This window comes from Micromys minutus, assembly GCF_963924665.1.
Source record: "Micromys minutus genome assembly, chromosome: 2".
NCBI classification, from domain to species: Eukaryota; Metazoa; Chordata; class Mammalia; order Rodentia; family Muridae; genus Micromys; species Micromys minutus.
In genome coordinates this window covers 18,769,725-18,791,414 of record NC_137971.1, presented here as the reverse complement: position 1 = coordinate 18,791,414, position 21,690 = coordinate 18,769,725, and the positions used below count along the sequence as shown (strand labels likewise).

General features: G+C 46.1%; 2 protein-coding genes across 9 annotated transcripts in view; one reads left to right on the top strand and one right to left on the bottom strand.

Annotated features, from left to right (window-relative positions):
- Window positions 1-144: 144 nt before the first annotated feature.
- On the top strand, window positions 145-10,440 carry ZDHHC16 (zDHHC palmitoyltransferase 16). Of its 5 annotated transcripts, XM_080912858.1 has the most exons (13): window positions 145-303; window positions 1,057-1,118; window positions 1,349-1,493; window positions 4,505-4,752; window positions 4,899-5,093; window positions 5,238-5,326; window positions 5,700-5,728; window positions 6,254-6,387; window positions 6,509-6,556; window positions 7,289-7,374; window positions 8,316-8,439; window positions 8,717-8,787; window positions 9,953-10,440. In XM_080912858.1, the coding sequence occupies exons 4-13, from the start codon at window positions 4,510-4,512 to the stop codon at window positions 10,065-10,067; spliced, it is 1,134 nt and encodes a 377-aa protein (XP_080768984.1). In that variant the 5' UTR covers window positions 145-303; window positions 1,057-1,118; window positions 1,349-1,493; window positions 4,505-4,509; the 3' UTR covers window positions 10,068-10,440. The 5 variants fall into 5 exon arrangements, with proteins under 5 accessions (XP_080768984.1, XP_080768985.1, XP_080768987.1 ...); XM_080912859.1 differs by lacking the exon at window positions 1,057-1,118; XM_080912861.1 differs by lacking the exon at window positions 5,700-5,728 and having other exon boundaries at window positions 6,342-6,387.
- A 130-nt stretch (window positions 10,441-10,570) lies between these two features.
- MMS19 (MMS19 homolog, cytosolic iron-sulfur assembly component) overlaps window positions 10,571-21,690 on the bottom strand; it is a 33,214-nt gene continuing 22,094 nt past the window's right edge. For 2 of the 4 annotated variants that reach the window (XM_080911615.1, XM_080911617.1), the window contains exons 12-31: window positions 21,526-21,664; window positions 21,122-21,276; window positions 20,841-20,919; window positions 20,466-20,591; window positions 20,198-20,279; window positions 19,675-19,775; window positions 19,423-19,572; window positions 18,464-18,619; window positions 16,752-16,851; window positions 16,034-16,136; window positions 15,820-15,888; window positions 15,505-15,631; window positions 14,534-14,634; window positions 14,039-14,095; window positions 13,210-13,396; window positions 12,097-12,179; window positions 11,836-12,000; window positions 11,707-11,766; window positions 11,059-11,159; window positions 10,571-10,979 (exon numbers count right to left, since the gene is read on the bottom strand). In XM_080911615.1, coding sequence (XP_080767741.1) covers window positions 10,952-10,979; window positions 11,059-11,159; window positions 11,707-11,766; window positions 11,836-12,000; window positions 12,097-12,179; window positions 13,210-13,396; window positions 14,039-14,095; window positions 14,534-14,634; window positions 15,505-15,631; window positions 15,820-15,888; window positions 16,034-16,136; window positions 16,752-16,851; window positions 18,464-18,619; window positions 19,423-19,572; window positions 19,675-19,775; window positions 20,198-20,279; window positions 20,466-20,591; window positions 20,841-20,919; window positions 21,122-21,276; window positions 21,526-21,664 — 2,169 coding nt within the window. In that variant the 3' untranslated portion in view covers window positions 10,571-10,951. The remainder of the gene's footprint in view (window positions 10,980-11,058; window positions 11,160-11,706; window positions 11,767-11,835; window positions 12,001-12,096; window positions 12,180-13,209; window positions 13,397-14,038; window positions 14,096-14,533; window positions 14,635-15,504; window positions 15,632-15,819; window positions 15,889-16,033; window positions 16,137-16,751; window positions 16,852-18,463; window positions 18,620-19,422; window positions 19,573-19,674; window positions 19,776-20,197; window positions 20,280-20,465; window positions 20,592-20,840; window positions 20,920-21,121; window positions 21,277-21,525; window positions 21,665-21,690) is intronic. The other 2 variants (XM_080911618.1, XM_080911616.1) reach the window with 2 other exon arrangements.

Below are 21,690 nucleotides of genomic sequence, written 5' to 3'. Positions count from 1 at the left end.
GCGCACTGATTGGCGCTTTCGACCACACGAGGTGTAAAAGTGAGGCCTGACTCCATTTCCCAGGCTGCCCTGGGACCGATATCTGGGCGTGCCTTTGCGGGCTCCTGGGCTCGCGCCTGCGCAGCTGGGTGGTGATGGGTTGGCGGCGGGTCTCCGTCCGCTGGCTGGCGCTGCGGGCTGAGTGCCATGGAGGGTCAGCCTTAGCTCAGCCCGGCCTGGGTCCCGAGCTGGAAGGGGAGGCAGTGAATGGCGGACAGAGAGACTGGGCCTAATCTAGATGATTGAGAAGCTGGCAGGAGGCAGGTAAGAGTGAAGGCGCGGTTCTTGCTTCCCATCCGAGTCCCCGATGTCCAGGCCTTTCAGTTCAAATCTCCTGTGTACGACCTACCTTGCGTGACTGTGTCCTCCTAAGTCCCAACTCATCCTCAGCCCCAACTCGCCCATTTCATGAGCTTAAAGTCTCAGATCCAGAGACAAGGTTTGGGTTGTACCAAGTGTCGAAGATAGTTCGAGACATCCCAAGCTTATTTTTCCTGACCTGAGCCCATCAGAATTGTACCCTGCTGCACCTGGAGACGCAACCTTGTTCTAGTTTTGTAAAACGACAGTTTCGTCTCTTGCAGGCAAAGACTCTGTAGAGTGTAAGCTCCTTAACTATGAATGAGCAGCTTGCCATTAACACACCATTCCTTTTGCATCCTTCCTTTCTGGCTTGTTAGCCGGGAAAGAAGCCTTCATTAATAGAATGTTGGGCTGTATTGATGTCGGACATCAGCTTGAGATGGCAAAGGTCACTGGAGCAGCAGCTTTGTCCGGATGGAATTTGCCATGACTTTGATCTCTCCGTTTCATCTGTTGGCTTATTCCTATCACCCTTTCCCTCCCTGTCAGTCAGGCGTCTTTGAGATACAGATGGTGATTTAGGGGAGTGCTGTTTCCTGCTAATCTCTAATCTGGTGGCAGATGGCCACTGTGGCCTGTGGGTCCTACTGAGAGGTGACAGCACTTGGGGGTTTGGAGGAACTATGTTGGCTTATTCCTCCTCTGTTCATTCAGGTCATCCCTGCCTTCTTGCCACATTTAGATGGAAAGACTTTGCTTATTTTCTATTTCCTGAGGTAAGACTTTTTTACGGCCCATTTATGACATCTTTTTCTGGCTGCCTTCTTATCCTCATATCCCACTAGGCTAAGAGAGGAGAGGGTCCTGGTCTCTTCGTTTACTAAAACTTGATCAGCAGCTACAAGCTCTCCATTTTACATGTTTGATTTCTGGTTTGATTTGATCTCGACATTATTGTTTTTTAGTGCTACAATTCTAATAATGGTTCTGTTTCTTTGTTAATCAGAAAGAATGAGTGCAGTAAACACTTCGGTGTTATCACAGTGGTGAGAGGCTTTGCCGGCTTCTGTAGAGCTGCCAGCCTTTCCTGTTCTGCATCTCTCCAAGGTCATTCATTCAACAAGTTTTTATTGAATACTTCTATGAGCCAGGTATTATGCTAAGATGTTTATATGCATTTGATTTAAACCTTGGCCATATGTGTGTGTTTGTGTGTGTCTCTGTGTGTGTATGTATGGATATACATGCATACATTTGTATGTTTAAGAATTTAAGAGTTAAAGAAGGAGGTTATAGGACTACTTACAGAAAGATTTTGAACCCTAAATAGGATATAAATAGATGAGAATTGGTCAATTGAGCCTCAAAGTAGGCATTTCACACAGAACTCAAAAAACGTAGGAGTAATTGTCTGACTGCTTTTTAAAGGTCTCATGTATCTTATGCTGGTCTTTGACTGTGGATGACGCCAGAAGAGGGCATCAGATCTCATTTACTGGAAATTGAACTCAGGTCCTCTGGAAGAGCAGTCAGTGCTCTTAACTACTGAGCCAACTCTCCAGCCTAATCTTTCTTTTCTGCAGTTCCGTTTAAGTCTCTCAGCTTCATAGGAAGCGATGGGGAAGCTCATGTCTTAGTGCAGTAACTATTGGTCTTTCTCCATTGAGCTTCAGTTTTCTTGCAGGTTTTCTTTTTCTTTCTTTTTTTTTTTTCTGCAGCTTTTTTTTTTTTTTTTCACCGTTAGGTTTCCAAGATTGTGGAGGGAGATCATTAACTACTTTTGCAAAGCCTTTTAAAGTAGGGTTGAGCCAGGGTGCAAGGCGAGTACATTACTCCAGTTACCGAACTGAAACCCATCTCCACAGCAGAGTAGCTGCATCCAGTTTCCGTTGGGTCATGAGCTGCCTGTTAAATAAGTCAGTGAGGTTGTTGAAGGCAAAGCAGTATTCCTTATCCATCGTTAAAACATTATTTTTACGCAACAAAGAGACGATCATGGAAGTCTGTTAGTGTCTCTGTCCACAGCCGTGCACAGTGCCTGGGCAGTGAGCTTCTCCTGTGTTGTAGAAGCAGTGCTGTGAGCCAGGACGGTGCCTGGGAATCTTGGGGCTGAGAGCATCAGTCACAGAAATGCTGCTTAAACAGAGAAGCCCTGGAAAAGCTCCCAAGAGGGCCGTCCCTCCCATTACTGTTTCACACTCTGAATAGTAAAGTTAACTTAGTTGCTATATCCTGATGCTAAGACTGGGAGTGGAACTGGAAAGAAAGTATCTTATGTCATGCAAGTGGTGGATGACTGTTCTTACAGGAAACAAAGAATCATGTCATCTGGCTGGCCTAGAACTGCAGCCGAGATAGAGTAGGACACCTGCATAGTTTCCAGATCCTGTGTATCACAGAGCAAGCAGGAAATCCTGGGAACCTCTTGCCTCTTGGCTTGTACCCTTACCCATGATAAAGACAGGCAGCCTTGTTATACAGGTGAAACTTCACTCTGTCTGTGTAGACAGATTATCTCCAAAATACCTTGAGGGAGCCGGAGGTTGCTCAGTTGGTAAAGTATTTGCCCACAAGCATGATGACCTGAATTTGACCCACAGAACTCATGTAAAAAGACAAGTATGTCTGTAATCCTAGGGCTGGAGAGGTAGAGACAGGTGGATCTCTGGAGCTTCCGTAACTGAATCAGTAATTTCAGGTTTGTCTCAATAAAAAAACAAAACCAGAAGACCAAAAAAACGTGTGTGTGTGTGTGTGTGTGTGTGTGTGTGTGTGTGTGTGTGTGTAGCTTGGATGGGTGTAGTGGGGCCCTGAAGAGAAGGCTTCTGGTACACTTACTTCATATACCCTTCATTGTTATTTGTTTGTTTGAGATAGTGGTTCTCTTTGTAACATTGGCTATCCTGGAACTCATTCTGGAGACCAGGTTAGTCCTGAACTTAGAAACCAACCTGCTTCTGCCTCCCAAGTACTGGGATTAAAGGTACAGTCACGATGCCCAGTGAAATACTCTTATTCTTTCAGAAGACTCAGCAGCACACACATAGCTCATAGCCACTCAAGAGTTCTGAGGGATCAGACACCCTCCTCTGGCCTCCAGGCACTAGGCACACACATTGTACTGTGGCAGGATATTTGATCATACCGTGAACCCCAAGATTGTGTTATTTACTGAAAAAAACTTTCTAGTTGTAGTGTGGCTTAACCCTTAGCATACATCTTTAATCTCTCGGGCTGGAATACAGACATACCCCTAGTCACACCTTGAATCCCTTGAAGATGAAGTTAGTTTTTGTAGAAGGAAGCACCCATGTTTGGAAGTGATGTCTAACTGAGTGCCAGACAAAGTGATGAGTCAGAGAAAGATTTGACAGGATATGATCTGCCCAACTCTCATGAGAAGATACAGGAAAGGGAAGCTACTTAAGAGAGTAGTGCAGAGAGGAAGGAGACAGTTTTACAGAGAACAAGCTAGGCACAGGCAAAGACAGAGTGAACCAGAGAATGAGGAGGAGCCAGAAGATTAGAGCATACTGCCAAAGTTGTATGATGCCACGCAGAGCAATTCAGGAGAAGCCGGAACAGCTGAGTTGAACCAGCTAGAATCCTAATCAGTGGTAAGTCTCTGAGGCTGTAAACACTCCAGGCCTAGATTAGGTTGTATGGAGGCTAGAAGCTTTCAGGACGAGGCCTAGGTTAGCAGACGGAGGGGAGACAACAGCTGCTTCAGGCCAGTGAAAGATACTTCACCATGCAACACTTACATGCAGGCAAGCGTTCACAAAATAGAAATGTGAAGTGTGTGGAGAGTGAGGAAGAGACACTTGATACCATGTCTGTGCTCCACATATGTGCTGCACACATAGAAGAAAAACTCAGACTTGAAGCTGTTTTTCTCTTCACTGTGGCCCTTCAGGTGTAAATTACCTGGGGTTTGCTATATAATCATGTAGTATAAAGTAAATATAACTTTTGTAGGCTCAGAACCTTCAGTCTCTACATCCTGTAATGACACTGGAAATTCTATAGAAAAATTCTATTTTCATAGCTATGACTGGCCTAGTTGAGAAGTCCTCCAACTGGATGCTTCGGGGCCTTCTCACTGTTTGAGTCGGGTGAGGTATGGCTCAGGCTGGGTCCTTATATTAGCACACTCTCCTAGGAGCCATGCGGGGTCAGCGAAGTCTGCTGTTGGGCCCAGCCCGCCTTTGCCTGCGTCTCCTCCTGCTCCTGGGCTACCGGCGTCGATGCCCACCTCTGCTCCGGGGCCTGGTACAACGCTGGCGTTATGGCAAGGTTTGCCTGCGCTCCCTGCTCTACAATTCCTTTGGCGGCAGTGACACTGCAGTTGATGCTGCCTTTGAGCCTATCTACTGGCTGGTGGACAATGTGATCCGTTGGTTCGGAGTGGTAAGTGATTGTGCTCTAGGAGCCAGGAAAGGGGATGTTTCTGATGGACTTTGAGCTTTGGAGGCAACTTCCCAAGTTCTGAAGTTCTGAGTCTTCCTGCGCATCGCTCCCTCACGGCATCTTCTTGACCTCACTGGTGTCGGCAGGTGTTTGTGGTGCTGGTGATCGTGCTGACCGGGTCCATCGTGGCTATTGCCTATCTGTGTGTCCTGCCCCTCATCCTCCAAACCTACTCAGTACCACGGCTCTGCTGGCATTTCTTCTACAGTCACTGGAATCTGATCCTCATCGTCTTCCATTACTACCAGGCCATCACCACTCCTCCTGGATACCCACCCCAGGTGGGACCCACAGGGCATGGGGAGGAATAGAGTTGCATGCTATGGTAGCCAGTCCCATATATGGGAGGGAGAATGATTTGGGATCTTTTGAGGCAAAATCTTGTCCTGCTATAGTGGTCAAAATATTTTTCTCATTTTGCACAGGGCAGGAATGACATTGCTACTGTCTCGATCTGTAAGAAGTGCATTTACCCCAAGCCAGCCCGAACACACCACTGCAGCATCTGTAATAGGTGGGTCTTGGCTTTGCCCTGAACCTCATTTGAGGCCTTTTTGTTGTAACCCTAGGGCAGAACCTGGCCCTGGAGTTAGTTAATTGTGTGTCAGAGTATCTGTTGATAGGCACTGTGCTTCCCATGTGCTGACACCTAGTCTTCAGCATGGTCTGAGTGAGGTTACTGTCACTGATACAGACTGAGGCAGCAAATGTTTCCTTGTCAGTAGCCAGTAAACTAAAGGACAACTGGGTTTGAAGGAAGGCCTGGCTGTCTTCAAAGTCTGTGCCCTTTCCACCTCAGCAGGATGCTGGTCCTAGTAGGAAAGGATTGTCACAGACATCTCAAGATCCTTGGCCACCGTAACAGAGCCTGTGTCCCTCCCTCACAGGTGTGTGCTGAAGATGGATCATCACTGCCGTATCCTTTTTGCTCTCTACAGCCAAGACCTTCGGTTTTACCCCCAGAGCACTGCACAGGGTTCACAGTCATGAGCTCCAGTTTCTCACTACCATCAATCCAGAGTACTGGCTCATGAGAAGTTAGCAGGAGAGGCATTGGGGGAAGGGACTTAACATTTTTTGGGAGGAGCAGAATGTGTAAGGCTTTCTAGGATGGATTTTTGTAGAAGAAAGGAATTTTCTGGCAGGTCTTTTGTGGAGAATCAAAAAGTGTTTGGGCGTCAGTGGCTGAAGGTGCCAGATAGAACTGTGGGCGGTCCCGTTTTGACTTTCTATGCAGATGGCTGACCTGGTTAAGATTTCCTGGTGGCATCTGGAAACCCTGAAAAACTTAGACAATTTTTATCTTAACTTTGGGAAACTGTATTCTATTTTCTTGCCTTTGTGCTATGCCTTTGGGTGATGTCTTGAATTAAGGATGAGCTGTAGGAACTTGGACACCGGAAATCATATCTAGTCTTGTCCTTAATCATTCCTCCACCAGCCTGGCTGAACAATTGTGTAGGCCACTATAACCATCGCTATTTCTTCTCTTTCTGCTTTTTCATGACTCTGGGCTGTGTCTACTGTAGCTACGGAAGTTGGGACCTTTTCCGGGAGGCTTATGCTGCCATCGAGGTGAGCCCATGGCTAGGAAGAGAATAATTCAACCTAGCAGAAACCTTTCCCCAAGGAACTATTTGGTAGCCCCCTTGGTAGAGGCCTGAGAATATAACCCACACTGTTTTCATCCCCTTAGAAAATGAAACAGCTTGACAAGAACAAACTACAGGCGATTGCCAACCAGGTGGGCAGTCTCCACTCCACTGCCTCCTGCTGCTCAGGCCTGAGGGTTAAGAGTTACTTAATCAACTGGGTCTGCTACTTCAGTTACACAGGCTGGCTGCCAGACTGGATCAGACCTTTCTAAGGAAGCTTTCATGGGTAGATGAAGTAGCCTGAGGGCAAGCTAGAAGTCTTTCTTTGGGTTAAGCTTGGACTCTGCCTACATGATGGCCCGAGCAGCAAGGGGTCTATGTTAGTCTGTGTAATGGGGTTCCAGGGGACAGATACCAGGCTGGTCTGGCAGCTTTGGGATCACCCCACCCACACATTTTAGGAATCCTTACCATGTACACTTCTTGGACTTTTATATTGCACTCCTGTTGCTTTTTCAGAGTCCCACTTCCCCCCTCGCCATTAGTCCAAGCCAGGTATAGAACTGCCTCCTGTGGAAGGAAATGTGACTGGCTAGAGACTGAAGTGGTTTCCCCTGGAGTCCCATTACTGCTGACAAGCTACAGACTCAGTTCCTCTCTGTGCTTGGCTGTCTACCCACTGTCTGTCCATGTGATGGTGCCACTGGGCTTGGTCTGCCTGCTGGTCTCATTTCCCCTGTGGCTTTAATCCCCATTTTTTCTCCCCATTTTTCTCTGCCTGGTTTTATATTAATTCCTGCCTGTAGGTGCTTTGGGCTCTGGTGACAGTTGCTGGAGACTGGCAGAGCAAGGCAGCCAGGCTTTGCTGTTTTCTTTTATAGACGTACCACCAAACTCCACCACCTACCTTCTCTTTTCGAGAAAGGATAACTCACAAGAGTCTTGTCTACCTCTGGTTCCTGTGCAGGTATTTAACTCGCAGTTTTGATTCTCCCCTGCCCCTCCTTCTCGTTCCGCTGTCCTGGAATTGGCTTTGTACACCAGGCTGGCCTTGATTTTTTTAATCTTTAATATTTAGTATGTATACAGCATTTTGTCTGCATGCCAGAAGAGGGCACCAGATCTTATAGATGGTTGTGAGCCACCATGTGGTTGCTGGGAATTGAACTCAGGACCCCTGGCAGAGCAGACAGTGCTCTTAACCACTGAGCATCTCTCCAGCTCCAGGCTGCGTTTGAACTCCCAGAGATCTGACTGCTTCTGCTTCCTGAGTGCTGGGAGTAAAGGCATGTGCCATCGCTGACGAGCTCCGTTTTGGTAATTTTAAGGAAGGGCAGCATTAAGAAACCTTTTTAGATGCCATTGTCCTAGTCTGCGGCCAGCAAAGAGTGCTTTGTGCTTTTCTTCGATATTTTGGGGACAGAGATCAATAGAATGTGGCTCCTAAGTACCGATAATACAATCATGCTTGTTATGTGCCAAGGTTATGTGAAGCTCTTGTACTGATTCCTATCCAAAAAGTACATGGCTCCATTTACTGAGAAGGGAAATCAAAAACTTAAAGGGATTTGTTCTACAAGGCACAGCTAGGAGTTGCAGAGCTGGAATATGAATTTCTGACCAGCCACTCATGTTGTGCAATTCTTCTCTGTCTTCAAGCCAAGCATGGACATTTTAGAAAAGTCTACATTCCTCTCAGTGGTAGTTCTTTCCCCACTTTCCCTTCCTTACCACTGTTCTCCAGTCTCCGTTAATAAATCTCTACTTTAAAAGATAGAATATGTGCTCACCTAGGTCTTATGTGAGATCATGAAAATGAAGCACAGAGGCTCTAAGCCAGTCAGAACCACAAGTCTGCCTTCCTGTCTGTCTTCCAGCCTCTAATTTTTATCAATGTTTGCTTCTTAGTTCTGTGGCCCTGGCCCTGGGTGCCCTGACCATGTGGCATGCTGTTCTCATCAGTCGGGGCGAGACTAGCATCGAAAGGCACATCAACAAGAAGGAGAGACGCCGGTTACAGGCCAAAGGCAGAGTGAGTGGGGAAGGGACTTGGGTGAGCAGGTGGGTAACTGATCCTACATCTAATAAACAGGCCGTCAGGGCTGACTTAGGCAAGTTTCTAGTTTTTTGTTTTGTTTTAAAGCTGGGTCCCATTATGTAGCTGTGGTTGGTCTGTGCTGGGGTCAAAGGCATGCATCGCAACAACCAGCCAACAGGTGTCTTAAAAGCTAGACTTTGATTGGAGCTCTGTCATCTCCAAGATGAGGGGATGAAGTAGAAGAGTAGCAATGTATTTTTCTTGTCTCTAGGTATTTAGGAACCCTTACAACTATGGCTGCTTGGACAACTGGAAGGTGTTCCTAGGTGTGGACACAAGAAGGTAAAGTGAGAAAGGCAGAGCCGGGCTGTGCAGCAGAACTGATGGGAAGGTGCTCCTTACCGAGGGGCAGAGGTTGTAACTGAGCTGAAGTTAAAGTCCCGTGGAACCAAACTCCACAACGGGGGAAGTGGTCTGCCCACAAAATCAGAGACTGGTTAGTGCCACCAAGGAGTTTGCAGTTAGGTCTCATCCTCAGGAATACACAGCTTTATGTTATGCGCTCTAGGCATAACCACTATTTATTTGAACCATTGGGGCCTGAGACTAAAACTTTTTTTAAAAAAAGAATTACTTATTTTATGAGTACACTGTAGCAGTTTTCAGACACACCAGAAGAGGGCATCAGAACCCACTACAGATGAGCAACCATGTGGTTACTGGGACTCGAACTCAGGATTTCTGGAAAAGCAGCCATCTCTCCAGCCCCCAGACTAAACTTTTTAAAGAAAATCATTGTATGAGTATTTTTTTCTGTATACATGTATGCACATTATGTGCATGCATGAGGTCAGGAGAGGGCACTGGATGGATCCCTTAGAACTGGAGATGGTTATAACCTGCCATATGGGTACTAGGAATCAAAACTGCATCCTCTGTAGGAAAGTACTCCAACTGCTAAGCCATCTCCAGCCCCTAAAACTGTGGTTTAAAAGGTATGGCTCAAGATGACTATAGAAGAGCTTGTAGGTAGGCACTGTATCTGGAATTCAAGCCAACAATGTGAGACAACCTACATGTGACAGGAGTCCTATAGCAATATGTGAGACTGGCTCTGTCCATTTTTTAAAGTGCACATTACCAGGCCAGGCATGATCATGTACATCTGTAGCCCCATCTCTTGGAAGGTATGAGTTTGATGACCTTGCCTTTCCTGAGGTTATCGAAGGTAACAATCAGATGAGTCTATGTAAGTCCCTCCTCTTTGCCTCCTCCTCACTGCATCCCCACCTCTACTGTGCTTGCAGTCCTCTTAAAAGATTGGGGCTGGTCATGGCAGCCACACCTAGAATCCCAGCATTCAGGAGACCAGGGCCAACCTGGGTTACACAGTGATGCATACATAAGTGGCTTAAATTGAGAAGACCATGGTTGCTGCAGGGCAAATGGGAAGGACTACCAAGAACTCAGAACTAAAGAGATTTTTTTTTCTGATCATTCCTCACAGGCATTGGCTGACCCGGGTGCTGTTACCTTCTAGTCACCTACCCCATGGGAATGGGATGAGCTGGGACCCTCCTCCCTGGGTGACTGCTCACTCAGCCTCTGTGATGGCCGTGTAAGCCACAACTTGAACATTGTTTATTGTCTCTCAAGAGCTTCCAAGGGCAGCTTTTCCTGGAGTCCATGACCATAAAGAGCCATTAGGCTTGCCTTAGAGTACTACACAGGGACTATCAAGAGCAATCTTCTGCCACCTCAAAACAAGATGCAGTGTGGAGAAACTCAAGGACTGAAGTCCCTTTACTCAGGCAAAGAAGTTTTATCTCCAGACTAGGGGTCAGATAATGAGCTCTAGGTCTAGACACCATCTCTTTCACTTTGGGAAAAGATCCATCAGTTTTATGTTGAAATTCTGGCTTTTCAATGGGACAAAGACACTAAGCCTATTGCCAAGGTCACTGCCATTTCTCACATGCTACAGAAGGAGTGAAAATAAAGGCATTTGATTTGTAAAGATATGCTCTCTTAACCTTTGTGAAGGTTAAGGTCAGGCAGGATCAAGGCATTCCAAAGGTGTCTGGAAAGGGCCTTGAGTTGGAAGGGCTGGGAGCTTTCAGTATGTGCTATTACAGGATAAAGGGAATACATGTGAATTTGCCCATTACAAAAAAGTCTTTATTCTCTGGTAGGTGCACTCATGTAACACCATCCTTAGTTCTTGAGGCCACACTCAGCTACACTGATCCTTCAGCAGCACAGCTTCCTACTCCTGACAGGACACAAGAGAGCCCCAGGATCCAACGTCATTTCCCCAAGTCTCAGTCTCTTCAACAATCCATTAGAAATGGCTCTTTGAAGAGTTTTGCACAGCCATGCAGAGAGGCCCAGCATTTGTACTGCATCCATGGAAGGCAGGCTAGTGGTCTTGCCTTGTGGGATGATGGCTCAATAGTTAGTACTTGCAGGTTAGATTGTCAGGAGGGTTTAGGCTAGGACCAAGGGCTCAGCTCCCAGGGCTCCCCAGCAGGAACCTGTGGACACAAAGAATGTTAGTTACAAAACTATTTTGATTCTCCCTGGTCCCACCATTCCCTTCAGCCAACCACTTACCATTCCCCCCTCGCTGACACTGCTTCCTTTCGCACAAGTCTCTTCTTGTCATCCAGAGGCTTGGCTAAGGCTCGGATCACCTGAGATTTGTATGGCAGTAGCTGTGAAGTCAGAGACACCATCTTACTCTTGCTAAGCCGAGCAATAGGAAATGATGGTTCCCACACCATGCAGCTCATGCTAATGGAAGTGAAATGTGCCTTATTTTAAAGAATTGTTTATTTTGTGTATACCTGGTGTCATGAGGCCAGAAAAGGACACTGGCTCCCCTAGGATGGGTATTACAAATGATTGTATACTACCATATGGATGCTAGAAATCAAACCTGTGTCTTCTGGAAAATCAGCTGGTGCTCCTAAGCAGTGAGCCATCTTTCCAGCCCGTTTTCTTATTTGAGGTTTGAATGTAAGATGACCAATGTTATAAGGTGATCAGAATTTACTAGATTCATTCTGCACTCAGGAGGAAGGATAGTGGCATATCTATACTCATCTATGTGTACTGTGTATGTAGTTACTGTTTTACCACATTCAGTTGGTGGCTAATTTCATTTGAATGCAAAAAGTATTCAACCAGGTATGACAGTGTACACAAGTCAGGCCAGCTTGGAGAACTCAAACAAGCACTTCTGCCTTGTCAAAGACTTACCACAGAAGTGGGTAGGCGAGTGAGAGCGTGCATACACTGAAGAGCAGCAATCCGGACAGCCTGGAACACAAATGAGGTCAGGGGAGAAAAAGGAGAAAGGTACTGAAGGTTGTGCTGGGCTCAACGCACCATTGAATAACTGGAGCTGAGGTCCAGGAATTTCGTAACCAGAGTATCAACATGAAGACTCATGATCTGGGGTGCTTCCAGTAGTAGGGGTTGGAGACAGCTCAGAGTAGAAAGCTGGACCACAGAGTCAGGGCAGGACAGTGCCTCCAGCAGCAAGGAAAGCAGCTAAGAAGCAATGGGAAACAGGATGCACATTATGATCTTGCATCTCCCTCTACCAGCTGTAGCCCCTCCCTTGCTGAGGGTGCCTCCAGGACTTACTGTGGGCAGCTCTGGTAAAAGCACAGGCTTGGGGATCCTGTTGAGTACATGAGACAGACCCTTCAGATAGTTTGGTTTCACGTCTGGGGATGAAAAGAAAAGATGTGTAGGAGAAAAACTGGGGTTAGATATTCAGTTTGAGAATTCACTCTCTAACTCACATGAGTAGGTAATCAGCTGGGTTTGGTTACTGAAGCCTATTCAGCACTCAGAAGGTTAAGGCAAAGGGATTCAAAGCCAGTCTGAGCTACAGTGTGAGACCTGCCTAAAGAAAAGGGTTGAGGCTAGGGAAGATAGGTCAGGTGGGAAAATACTTTCTGTGCAATATGAGGACTCACTGATCCACATAAATAGGTAAGTGCTGCAGTGCACACCTGAGTGGAGAGAGCTTGGCTTGCTGGCTAACTGATTTTGCCAAAGCAGCAAGCTCGAGGTTCACTTGGAAATCCTGTCTTAAAAAATAAAGTAGAAGGGCTGGCAAGATAGCTCCTTAGGTAAAGGCCTGGAACCCATTAGGTACAACTAACTTTGTTAGTTGTTCTTTGACCTCCAGATGCATGTGTTTTTGTGCGCACTCTCGCACACACACACTAGAGAACAGCGGAAGAACATGCAACCAGGTCATCGAGATGGATCAGCAGGTCAGTGGGTAAAGGCACCTGCTGTTAAGCTTGATTAGTGTTCTATCAATGGAAGCTACATGGTGGAAGGAGTGATCTCCACAGACAAGAAAAAATGTAATAGGGCTGGAGTTAAGAGCACTGACTGTTCTTCCAGAGGACCTGAATTTAATTCCCAGCAATGGTGACTCACAACCATCTGTAATAGGATCTGATGCCCTCTTCTGGTTTGAAGACAGCTACAGTGTACTCATAAATGTTAATAAAAGGTATTGGATGTTGACTTCTGGCTACACATGTACACACACCACACGCACACACACACAGTTTAATAAGCCTTTTGAGCTCATAATAGCTCATACTCATCAAGGAAAAGTGGGATGGAAATATAGCTCTGTAGGTATAGACCCCAATATAGCATCTGGGTCTTAAATTACTGTAGGGACTTATAGTCAAGAGTAGACCATGTATTTGGAGATCAGCTTTCAGACACCTTGAGGAGCGGCATGGAAACCTTGGACCAAAGCAGGCACATTGTCTGTGAAGAACCGCTGGCGGAACATGATCCGGACGTCGGCATGGCTGGCACGAGTCAACACATCAGTGCAGTCAGACATGAGCAGAGAGAAGCCATCAGCTGCTGCACAGCCTAGTTCTGGATCACTGAGGAGGCCCATGAGCTATTGAAAAAACAAAACCAGCCTTTTAAGTGTCCTAGAAAGAAAAATCCAAAACATCAAAGAGAATGAAAGCTTTGTAAGAAAAAGAGACCAGGGGCTGGAGAGGTGGATCAGTGGTTGAGAGTACTTCCAGAACCCACACGGTGGCTTACAACTATTCCTAACTCCAGTTCCAGCGGATCTGGCAATGTTCTCTGCCTTCCTTGGGCATCAGGGATGCATATGGCACATTTTGTATACGATGGCCACACACGCAAAACATGCAAACATTTATTTATTTATTAAAGACACAGCTTTCTCTATGTAGCTCTGGCAGTCCTAGAATTCTTGAGGTAAACCAGCCTGGCCTCAAACTCAGAGATCCGCCTATCTCTGCCTGAGTGCTGGGACCGAAAAGTATGAGCCACTATATCCAACAAAATGTCAATCTTAAAAAACAAACAGAAGTAAATAGGATCCAAGGAAAGTTGTTCTTTTTCTTTCAATTAATTAATTAATTTGTTTATTATAAGTACACTGTTGCTGTCTTCAGACACACCAGAAGAGGGCATCAGGTCTTGTTACTGATGGTTGTGAGCCACCATGTGGTTGCTTGGCCTGGCAAGTTCTTTTTTAGATTCCAGTAATGTGTTAGAAACTTACCCGGGTTGTCAGGCAGGCGCTGAGAGGATGGTATCTGAGGACTAAAGCCTTGGTTACCTGTAGTCACAAAAAAGCAATTAGGACCTGACATTCAAACTCCAGAACCCAGAGGTATGTGGCTCAGGGGCTTTGGTGGCTTGAATGAGATATCTGTCCCCCATAAGTCTCTGGCATTGAGTTCTTAGAAGGTCTGGCCTTGTTAGAGAAAGATTCACTGGCAGTAGGTTTTGAGGTTTCAAAAGGTTTAAGTCATTCCCAGTCTCTCTGCCACCAGATTTTGGATCAAGATTTGAGCTCCCAGCTGTTCCTGCTCTCATGCCTTGACTCTGACCCTGAGACCAATTTAAACCCAATTAGATGCTTTCTATTATAAGCTATCTTAGTCACGGTATTTTAACCCAGCAATAAGAAAGTAACTACTACAGGGACAAACAGGAATGTGTTCTTTAATTTTCAGTCATCTGTGTCTAGCCAGCATCTATGCTACCTTCTTACCCAGAGCAGCAGTGTGAAAGCCTGATTCCGGGAGGGCTCAGAAGCCAGGCCTGCCTCCACTGTGTCCACAGCAAGCTGGAGGAACTCATCCAACTGCTGCCCTGAAAGGAAGGAAGACACAATGGTGCAATGGCAATGTAGGTCTTTCTTTAAGGACAAAGGATGTAAATTGATCAGGGTGCAGAGCACGTAAGACACTATTAGAAAATGGTAATCAAAATGACAGAATGCCAGCAGGACAGTCTGTATGGCAGAGGTGCAGGACCCAACACAGGGTGCTGGCCCCTGAGAGACCTGTCTACTACAATAGACTTACTCCGTGGAGGCTGGAGAGATGGCTCAGCACTTCAGAATATCAAGTGCTCTTGCAGAAGACTGCGGCTTGGCTCCAGAACCCATATGCAGTTCACAACCACATGCAATTCCAGTTCTGGGGGATCTTATGCCCTCCTCTGGCTCCCGAGGACACTGGGCACCCATGTGGTGTATACACACATAACAGGTAAGTTCTCATATGCGAAAGATAAGCATCTTTTAAAAATAGTTCTATTATCTTTAAGTATGTGTCTCCAAGTGTCTGTGTGGCTATCTACATTTGAGTGCAGGTGCTCCTGGAGTCCAGAGAACTGAACTTACAAGCAGTTGTGAGTTTTCAGACATGGCTGCTGGGAATTGCTCTATGAGCGCAGTATATATATCTAATCCCCGAGCCATCTCTCCAGCTACCCCCAACCCCCATTCTTGATAGCACTATGATGGAAAGAGATGGCAGGAGTGAGTTGAACCTTCTCCTTCTACTCTCTTCTTGGACCCTGAAATGCTCTGCTAAGCTCTAGTCTCTGAAAAGACTGTCTGAGGACAGTAGACGAAGATTAGTCATTATGAGTTTCTTTAAGGAAAACAAGGACTAAATTTGTAGATTTCATCACTAGATGACCAAAGGAGGTTCCTAACCCTGCCCAGCCCAGTACCTGGAGGCTGCTTGTTGAGAAGCCCTGCAAAGCACTTGGTGGCAGCAGTGGAGGAGAAGGGACAGCTGTGGCCACAGCTCTGCTCCAAAAGCTCCCGCATGAGTCGATTCAGCTGAGGGATTTCCACCTACAGAAAACCTGGCCATGTAATGGACCCAGAAGACACTTGAACTCTAAGAAATACTCAATAGAAAGCAACATCAGAGTTCAGTATGGAAAAGAACTTAAATTAAGTGGGGAAGTAAAAGATAGCCTAGCCTGTAAGCTAGGCCCAGAGGTCATCTTAGTTCAAGAGTCTCAACTGTGCTCACTTACATTTCGTGGAAGGGAGCAGACGAATGCAGTAAGTAGTGCAACCAGACGTCTCTGCCCAGAGGAGCTGTCCTATGAAGGAAGAAGAACTCCTTTGAGCCTGACCCACCAGCAGAAGGAATGTATGTCCGTATGACCCACCACAGAACAGTCCTAAAAATGAAGCCTAAAGGATGTAAACTCTAGGCTCACACCATCAGAGATAATAGACTATTACCTGGAACGGCTGGAACTGGCCTGGGAAGCTGTTTTCAGGTAGAAAGGAGGTGTTGCCATCTAAGAAGAGGGGCACGATGCATGTGACGCTCTGGGTAGCTTGTCTGGAGACAGAGTATCAGGTATCATCAAGGAGTTAGTGTATGTGCACATGTATGTGCAGGTGCCATGGTTGTTACGTATTATGTTAATCTGGTACAAAACTGACTTCTAGTCCAGACCTTGATAGTATAGAAATGAACCAGATTGATCAAAGCCTCTTGGCCGACAAGCTTGTTAGGAGTGCAATGCATACTTTTAAAACAGTCCTCTCGTGAGCCCATGACTGAAAAGATGGCTTAATGGTTAAGAGCACTTGTTTTTGCATAGGACCAGAGTTTCATGCCCAGAACCTACAGGGAGGCTAAGTTCTAGAGGATGTGACATCTTTTTCTGTCTATAGGAGGCACTGCACGCACATGGTACACACATTTACATGCAGGTAAAACACCAATACACATGAGACAAAAATAAATAAACCTTAAAAACCCCTAAAACATAAACCACTAACAAAACCCATTACCCCAAGGCTGCCCTAATAGTATGTGGTGTTTTAAAAGATCCTCTGTGTCACCATCAAACTTATAAAACAACTGCCTCCACACTTCACACACGTTCAATGGACAACTGAGAAAGCACTATCTGGCTTCTGCCCATGTCCTCCTCATGGTTTTACTCACTCAGGGCTCAGCTGGGTAGTAGCAGTGCTAATGACAGATGCCAACTCAGCCAAGACCTCATCGTCCACGAGTGCTTTTCTCAGAACCGAGGATTCCTTTTCTGCAAAGAATAGAACCCACATGTGTACCCACAGAACCTGAATGCCACGACTGTGGTTCAGAAACCCAAATTTGACCAGGCAGTGGTGGCATACACCTTTAGTCTCAGTGGTTAGAAGGCAGAGGCAGGCAGATTTCTTGAGTTTGGGGCCAGCCTGGTCTACAGAGCAAATTCCAAGACAGCCAGGACTACACAGAAAAGCCCTTTCATGAGAAAAAGTACCTAAAATTTGGGTCAAAGTTGCTTGTAGTATCAGCTTTACAAGGCTGAAGCAGGATTGTGGGCTTGAGGTCAAGCCTGGGCTAAATAGTGAGACTAATAAGGAAAAAGGAATTCAAAGTAGTTCTTGTCCTCCTAACAGGCTAACTCTAGAGCATTCTTTAAATGTTTGTGTGTAGGGGAAGGCTTATGCACCTGAGAACAAGTGGTCTCCTAGTCCAGAAGAGGGTCTGAGATACCCTGGAGCTAGACTGACCAGTGGTTGTGTGTTGGGAACTGAGCACAGGTTCCCTGGAAAAGCAGCCAGCACTTTTAACTACTGAGCTACTCTCCAGTCCGTAATGTGTCAGGATATTTCTTTTTCTTCCTTTGGAGACAGGGTATCATCCTGTAGTGCTAATTAGTGTGGAATTCGCTATATAGACCAAGCTGGTTTCAAACTCACAAGAGATCCACCTAAGATGGTTCAGTGGTTAAGAGCACCGACTGCTCTTCCAGAGGTCCTGAGTTCAATTCCCAGCAACCACATGGTGGCTCACAACCATCTGTAATGAGATGATGCCCTCTTCTAGTGTGTCTGAAGAGAGCCACAGTGTATACTCATACATGAAATAAATAAATCTTAAAAAACAAAGAAAGAAAGAAAGAGGGCCACCTAATGTTGCTTATTGCATGCTGCTGGAATTAAGACATGCAGCTACCATGGGCTATCCTCCTGCCTCCACTTTCCACTGGGATTATAGGAGTACTCCACCACACTGGTGAGAACCAGTAAGTTTAATGTATCCTGCACAAAAGCTATAGGCTTAAAACCTCAAAGGGCACAGGACTAGGAACACAGCACTGTGCTTATGACAGTCAGCAGAGAAAAACATGGCTAATATGGACCGTCTTGCATTTTAAGTAGATATGTTGGCCTTCCAAAACTTTTAAAGATACGTTTATTTTTATTGTCTTATTTATAAGCAACTATTATGCAATGAGCACTACTGTCACATTATCATTAATCCTTATCAATAACCTGTGATCACACAATATGTCATCACACACACACACACACACATACACACACACACACTCTGCCTTATTCTGCGTGTTGTAGTGAGAAGCATTTAGATAAGGTTATCTTGTAAAGTTAGCAAACTAAAGACAAAACCCATCCAGACCTACTGGATTCCAAAGCTCGGTCTTAAGAAATTAATTGCATAACAACTGCAATGTGCATCCCTTTGACCGATGCCATTACCACTCGATTCTGGGAACTGTCACTGGTCATTACAGTGGCACTTGCTTGGCAGTACAACACACACAGTGCCCCTAATGCCCAGGGTGGTAGTGCTGTCCAATGCTGGCAGAAAGCCAACCTGCTTGAGGATGGAAGCAGAGAATTCACCTGGCATCGACGCCTGCACAGCCAATGCAAACAGGCAGGGCACAGCTGTCTTGTGGAAATACCAGTAGCTCTCAGGGTCCTGCTGGCATTTTTTTGCCACCTGCTGGAGACTCTGACAGACAGCAACAACTTCATTGGACTCTGTAATCATATTCCCTGTGGAGGACAAAGGCAGAAATCTCCTTAGGGTTTTCTCTAAAGCACTTCCAGTAATCTCTTTAAAAAAAGTCTACGGGTATATTGCCACCATGTGCATGTCTGTTTACCATGCGCATGCTTAGTGCCAACAGAAACCACAAGAGGGTGTCAGGGGCCCCTGTGACCATAGTGACAGACATATGTGAGTTGCCGTATAGGTTCTGGGAATTGAACAAGGGTCCTCTGGAAGGGTTTTATGTATCCAAAATGACCACGTGTTTCTCATCTTCCTGCCTCCACATCTGGGTGCTGGTGTGCAGGAAAGACATCATCTACTCGATGCAGTGCTGGGGATGTGACCCAGTGTTCCAAGCATTCCAGACAGTGCCCTACCCACTAAGCTACATGCCCAGCTCATGGCGCAACTTTTATACGTACAGATAGAACAGGATCTCTAGAATAGTACTGCCGGGTCAGACTGTGTATGTGTGCAATTTGGGAACAAGAGTAGCTTATTCATTTTTTAAAGATAATGAGGCTGACTGGGTTGGACTGAGATCTTTCTTTTCTTTCTTTCTTTTTTACTGTTTCTTGAATATTGCAAAATACCAAGAAGAAATGATTCTCAAGACTGCTAAGACACAAAAAGGCCGATATGTGAGCTAACAGGTATACCAATGTACATCTGCTCACTGTACAGCTATGTTAATATTACTATATATACCATCACTCACCATGTCACTGCTATACACAACTACAACTCACAGGCCTAGTGCAGTTTCATTCAGCCCTGCCCCTTGATGAGTATTACTGGTAGTTACCTTTGTTTGCTTGACAGAGATGCTGCAGTAGCAGAGGCAGTGTCTCCTTGACAATGTCAGGATGTGTTGAAACTGCTGACAAAGCTTGCAGACAGCAGAGATGCCGGGAACATTTGGTGGGACCATCCACTCTAGCCACATCTGACTCCCCTGAAAGCAATTAGTAAGATAAGTTTTCCATGTGTGATGGTGTGAAGGCCCTCCTCAGAAAGCCCTGTTAGCAAGGGTTAGGCCACAGACTAGCACATATACCTTTAAGTAGCTCCTCAGCAAGCTTGGGTAGCAAGTGGCTCCTGAAGGCTGCAGGATACAGAGTGGCCAGGGTTCCTGATGCCTCTAGTGCTGCCACCCTACTAGGGACAAAGAAGAGAATTAGCTGAGCCTTGGTCCATCATTCTCTTCCCAAGGCCTGAAAACAGGAAGATCCAGGAGAATAGGCTCTCATGGCTACCTTACTGAAGAGCAAGACCCAAGTCCTACAACACTTAGTTGGACAGGACTTCTTTTTTTTGATTTTTCTTTGTGAGACAGTGTTTCTCTGTGTAGCCATAGTTGTCCTATAACTTACTAAGGAGACTAGGTTGAGCTCAAACTCACCAGAGATCTTCCATCCTCTGCTCTGAGTGCTAGGATTAAAGGCATGTGCCACCATCTTTCTGACCACTCAGCAGCCAAAACCTCACAGCACAGAACTCTGGCCCTTGCTGAATCTACTGCAACTGATACAAAGGTGGGAACAACTGCCCAGGATACCTCAACTGCTTTCGATTCTTACCAACTTTGGGAATCTTTCTCCAGGAAGCTCAATCGGTACAGGTGACCTACTGCCAACTCCAAGTCCTCAGCAGACAGAAGATCTGTAGTTAGAAATAACACAACCTTCATCTTTCCTTACTTGCAGCCGCTGCCCTTCCAAGAAATTCTATCAGAAATTACACCGCACAGTGCTGCAGTGAGAACAGAAAAATCACTGCTCTTCATTTCCAACAGATAATGCAAGGAAGGATCAATACCCTCTGTATCTTTTTTCCTTTGAGATATACCTGGCTGGGCACCCATGACTGTGAGCGTCCGGATGCCAACAAGCTGAAGCTGGGAGCTGGGGTCTGTTAGAGCCATGAACACCGATGAGCACAGCTGGTCTTTGAAGCTGCTCAGAGGCCTTTCATCTAGGAGAGACAAAGGCCAGGTCAGAAGTGCTCACACCCATTCCTGATTGCAGTGCTGCACACAACTTTGAGCAGATTTTGGGATTCCAGGATTTGCACTGAAAATGGCAATGCAGTCAGTATCACATCGTGCTGCAGCCTATAAACATGTCTACTCTCCTGGACTACTCTGTAATACTCTGTCTGCTGTACTTCTGGGCTGCAAGGCTCAAAACTTCCCAGGATACCTCAACTGCAATGTGACCTCACCTCTGTCTTCATAGCTCCATCTCTGCTGTAGCTTTAAGAATCCCAGGATCATTTCAAGGATGGTCCGCCTCTGGCTGCTCTGTAATATTTCAAGGAATACTGACTGGGGTCAAAGAATATTTTAAAGGATTTCAGCTCTGCTATTCTAATAATTAACCTTTTATTTAAGACAGAGACTATAAGCTATAGCCAATGGGAGAAAACCCCAGATCTGAGACCAAACTAGAGCTTCCATCTCTCCAAGAAAGGGACCACAGGCACCCAAATCCCATCTGTGTTACCTGGCTGTGCTTGTAGAACTGCTCCAGCAGCAAGGGAAGCACGTTGCTGGTGATGTGCTCACAGGCTCGGGCAGACGCACCTGCAGCTGCCTGCAACAGCTTAGCACTAGGCCATACAAGTTTCATGTCTGGTTCACATAGATGGTGCCTGCAGTCTAGAGAGGCAGCAATCACAGACCTGGGGAATAGGCCAAATATTGCCTGTTTCCCCTTTATCCATAGAGGTTGGAGACTGACACCTGGAGTTGTTTGCTAGCAGTTACCATCTAACTACCCTCAATATAAGTAGGGTTGCAATCCTCAAATTACTGGACATGTGGGAACCACCCATAAAGGGCCACTGGCCCAAAGGAATGCTAGTTCTAAGGTGCTCACTCCCTTTGCTGGCTCCATGGTCCCATTACCTTGTAGAATGTTGCTGAGGAAGGAGTCGAGGAGGTCCTCATCATCAGCTCTTAACACGGAGCAAGACAGACACGCAGTGAGGGAATGGAGAGCTGCCAGGCCCTCTGCCTCTACTCGCTCACTTGCGGTCTGGAAAACCTGTCAGAAAGGGATCCCATGGCTAC

What these genes read in the sequence shown, in the direction of transcription:
- ZDHHC16 (XM_080912859.1), top strand. Translation starts at nt 4,510, where the DNA reads ATGCGGGGTCAGCGAAGTCTGCTGTTGGGCCCAGCCCGCCTTTGCCTG. An exon ending in TGATCCGTTGGTTCGGAGTG is followed by an intron (nt 4,753 to 4,898) that starts GTAAGTGATTGT and finishes TGGTGTCGGCAG; the next exon opens with GTGTTTGTGGTGCTGGTGAT. An exon ending in AGGCTTATGCTGCCATCGAG is followed by an intron (nt 6,388 to 6,508) that starts GTGAGCCCATGG and finishes TCATCCCCTTAG; the next exon opens with AAAATGAAACAGCTTGACAA.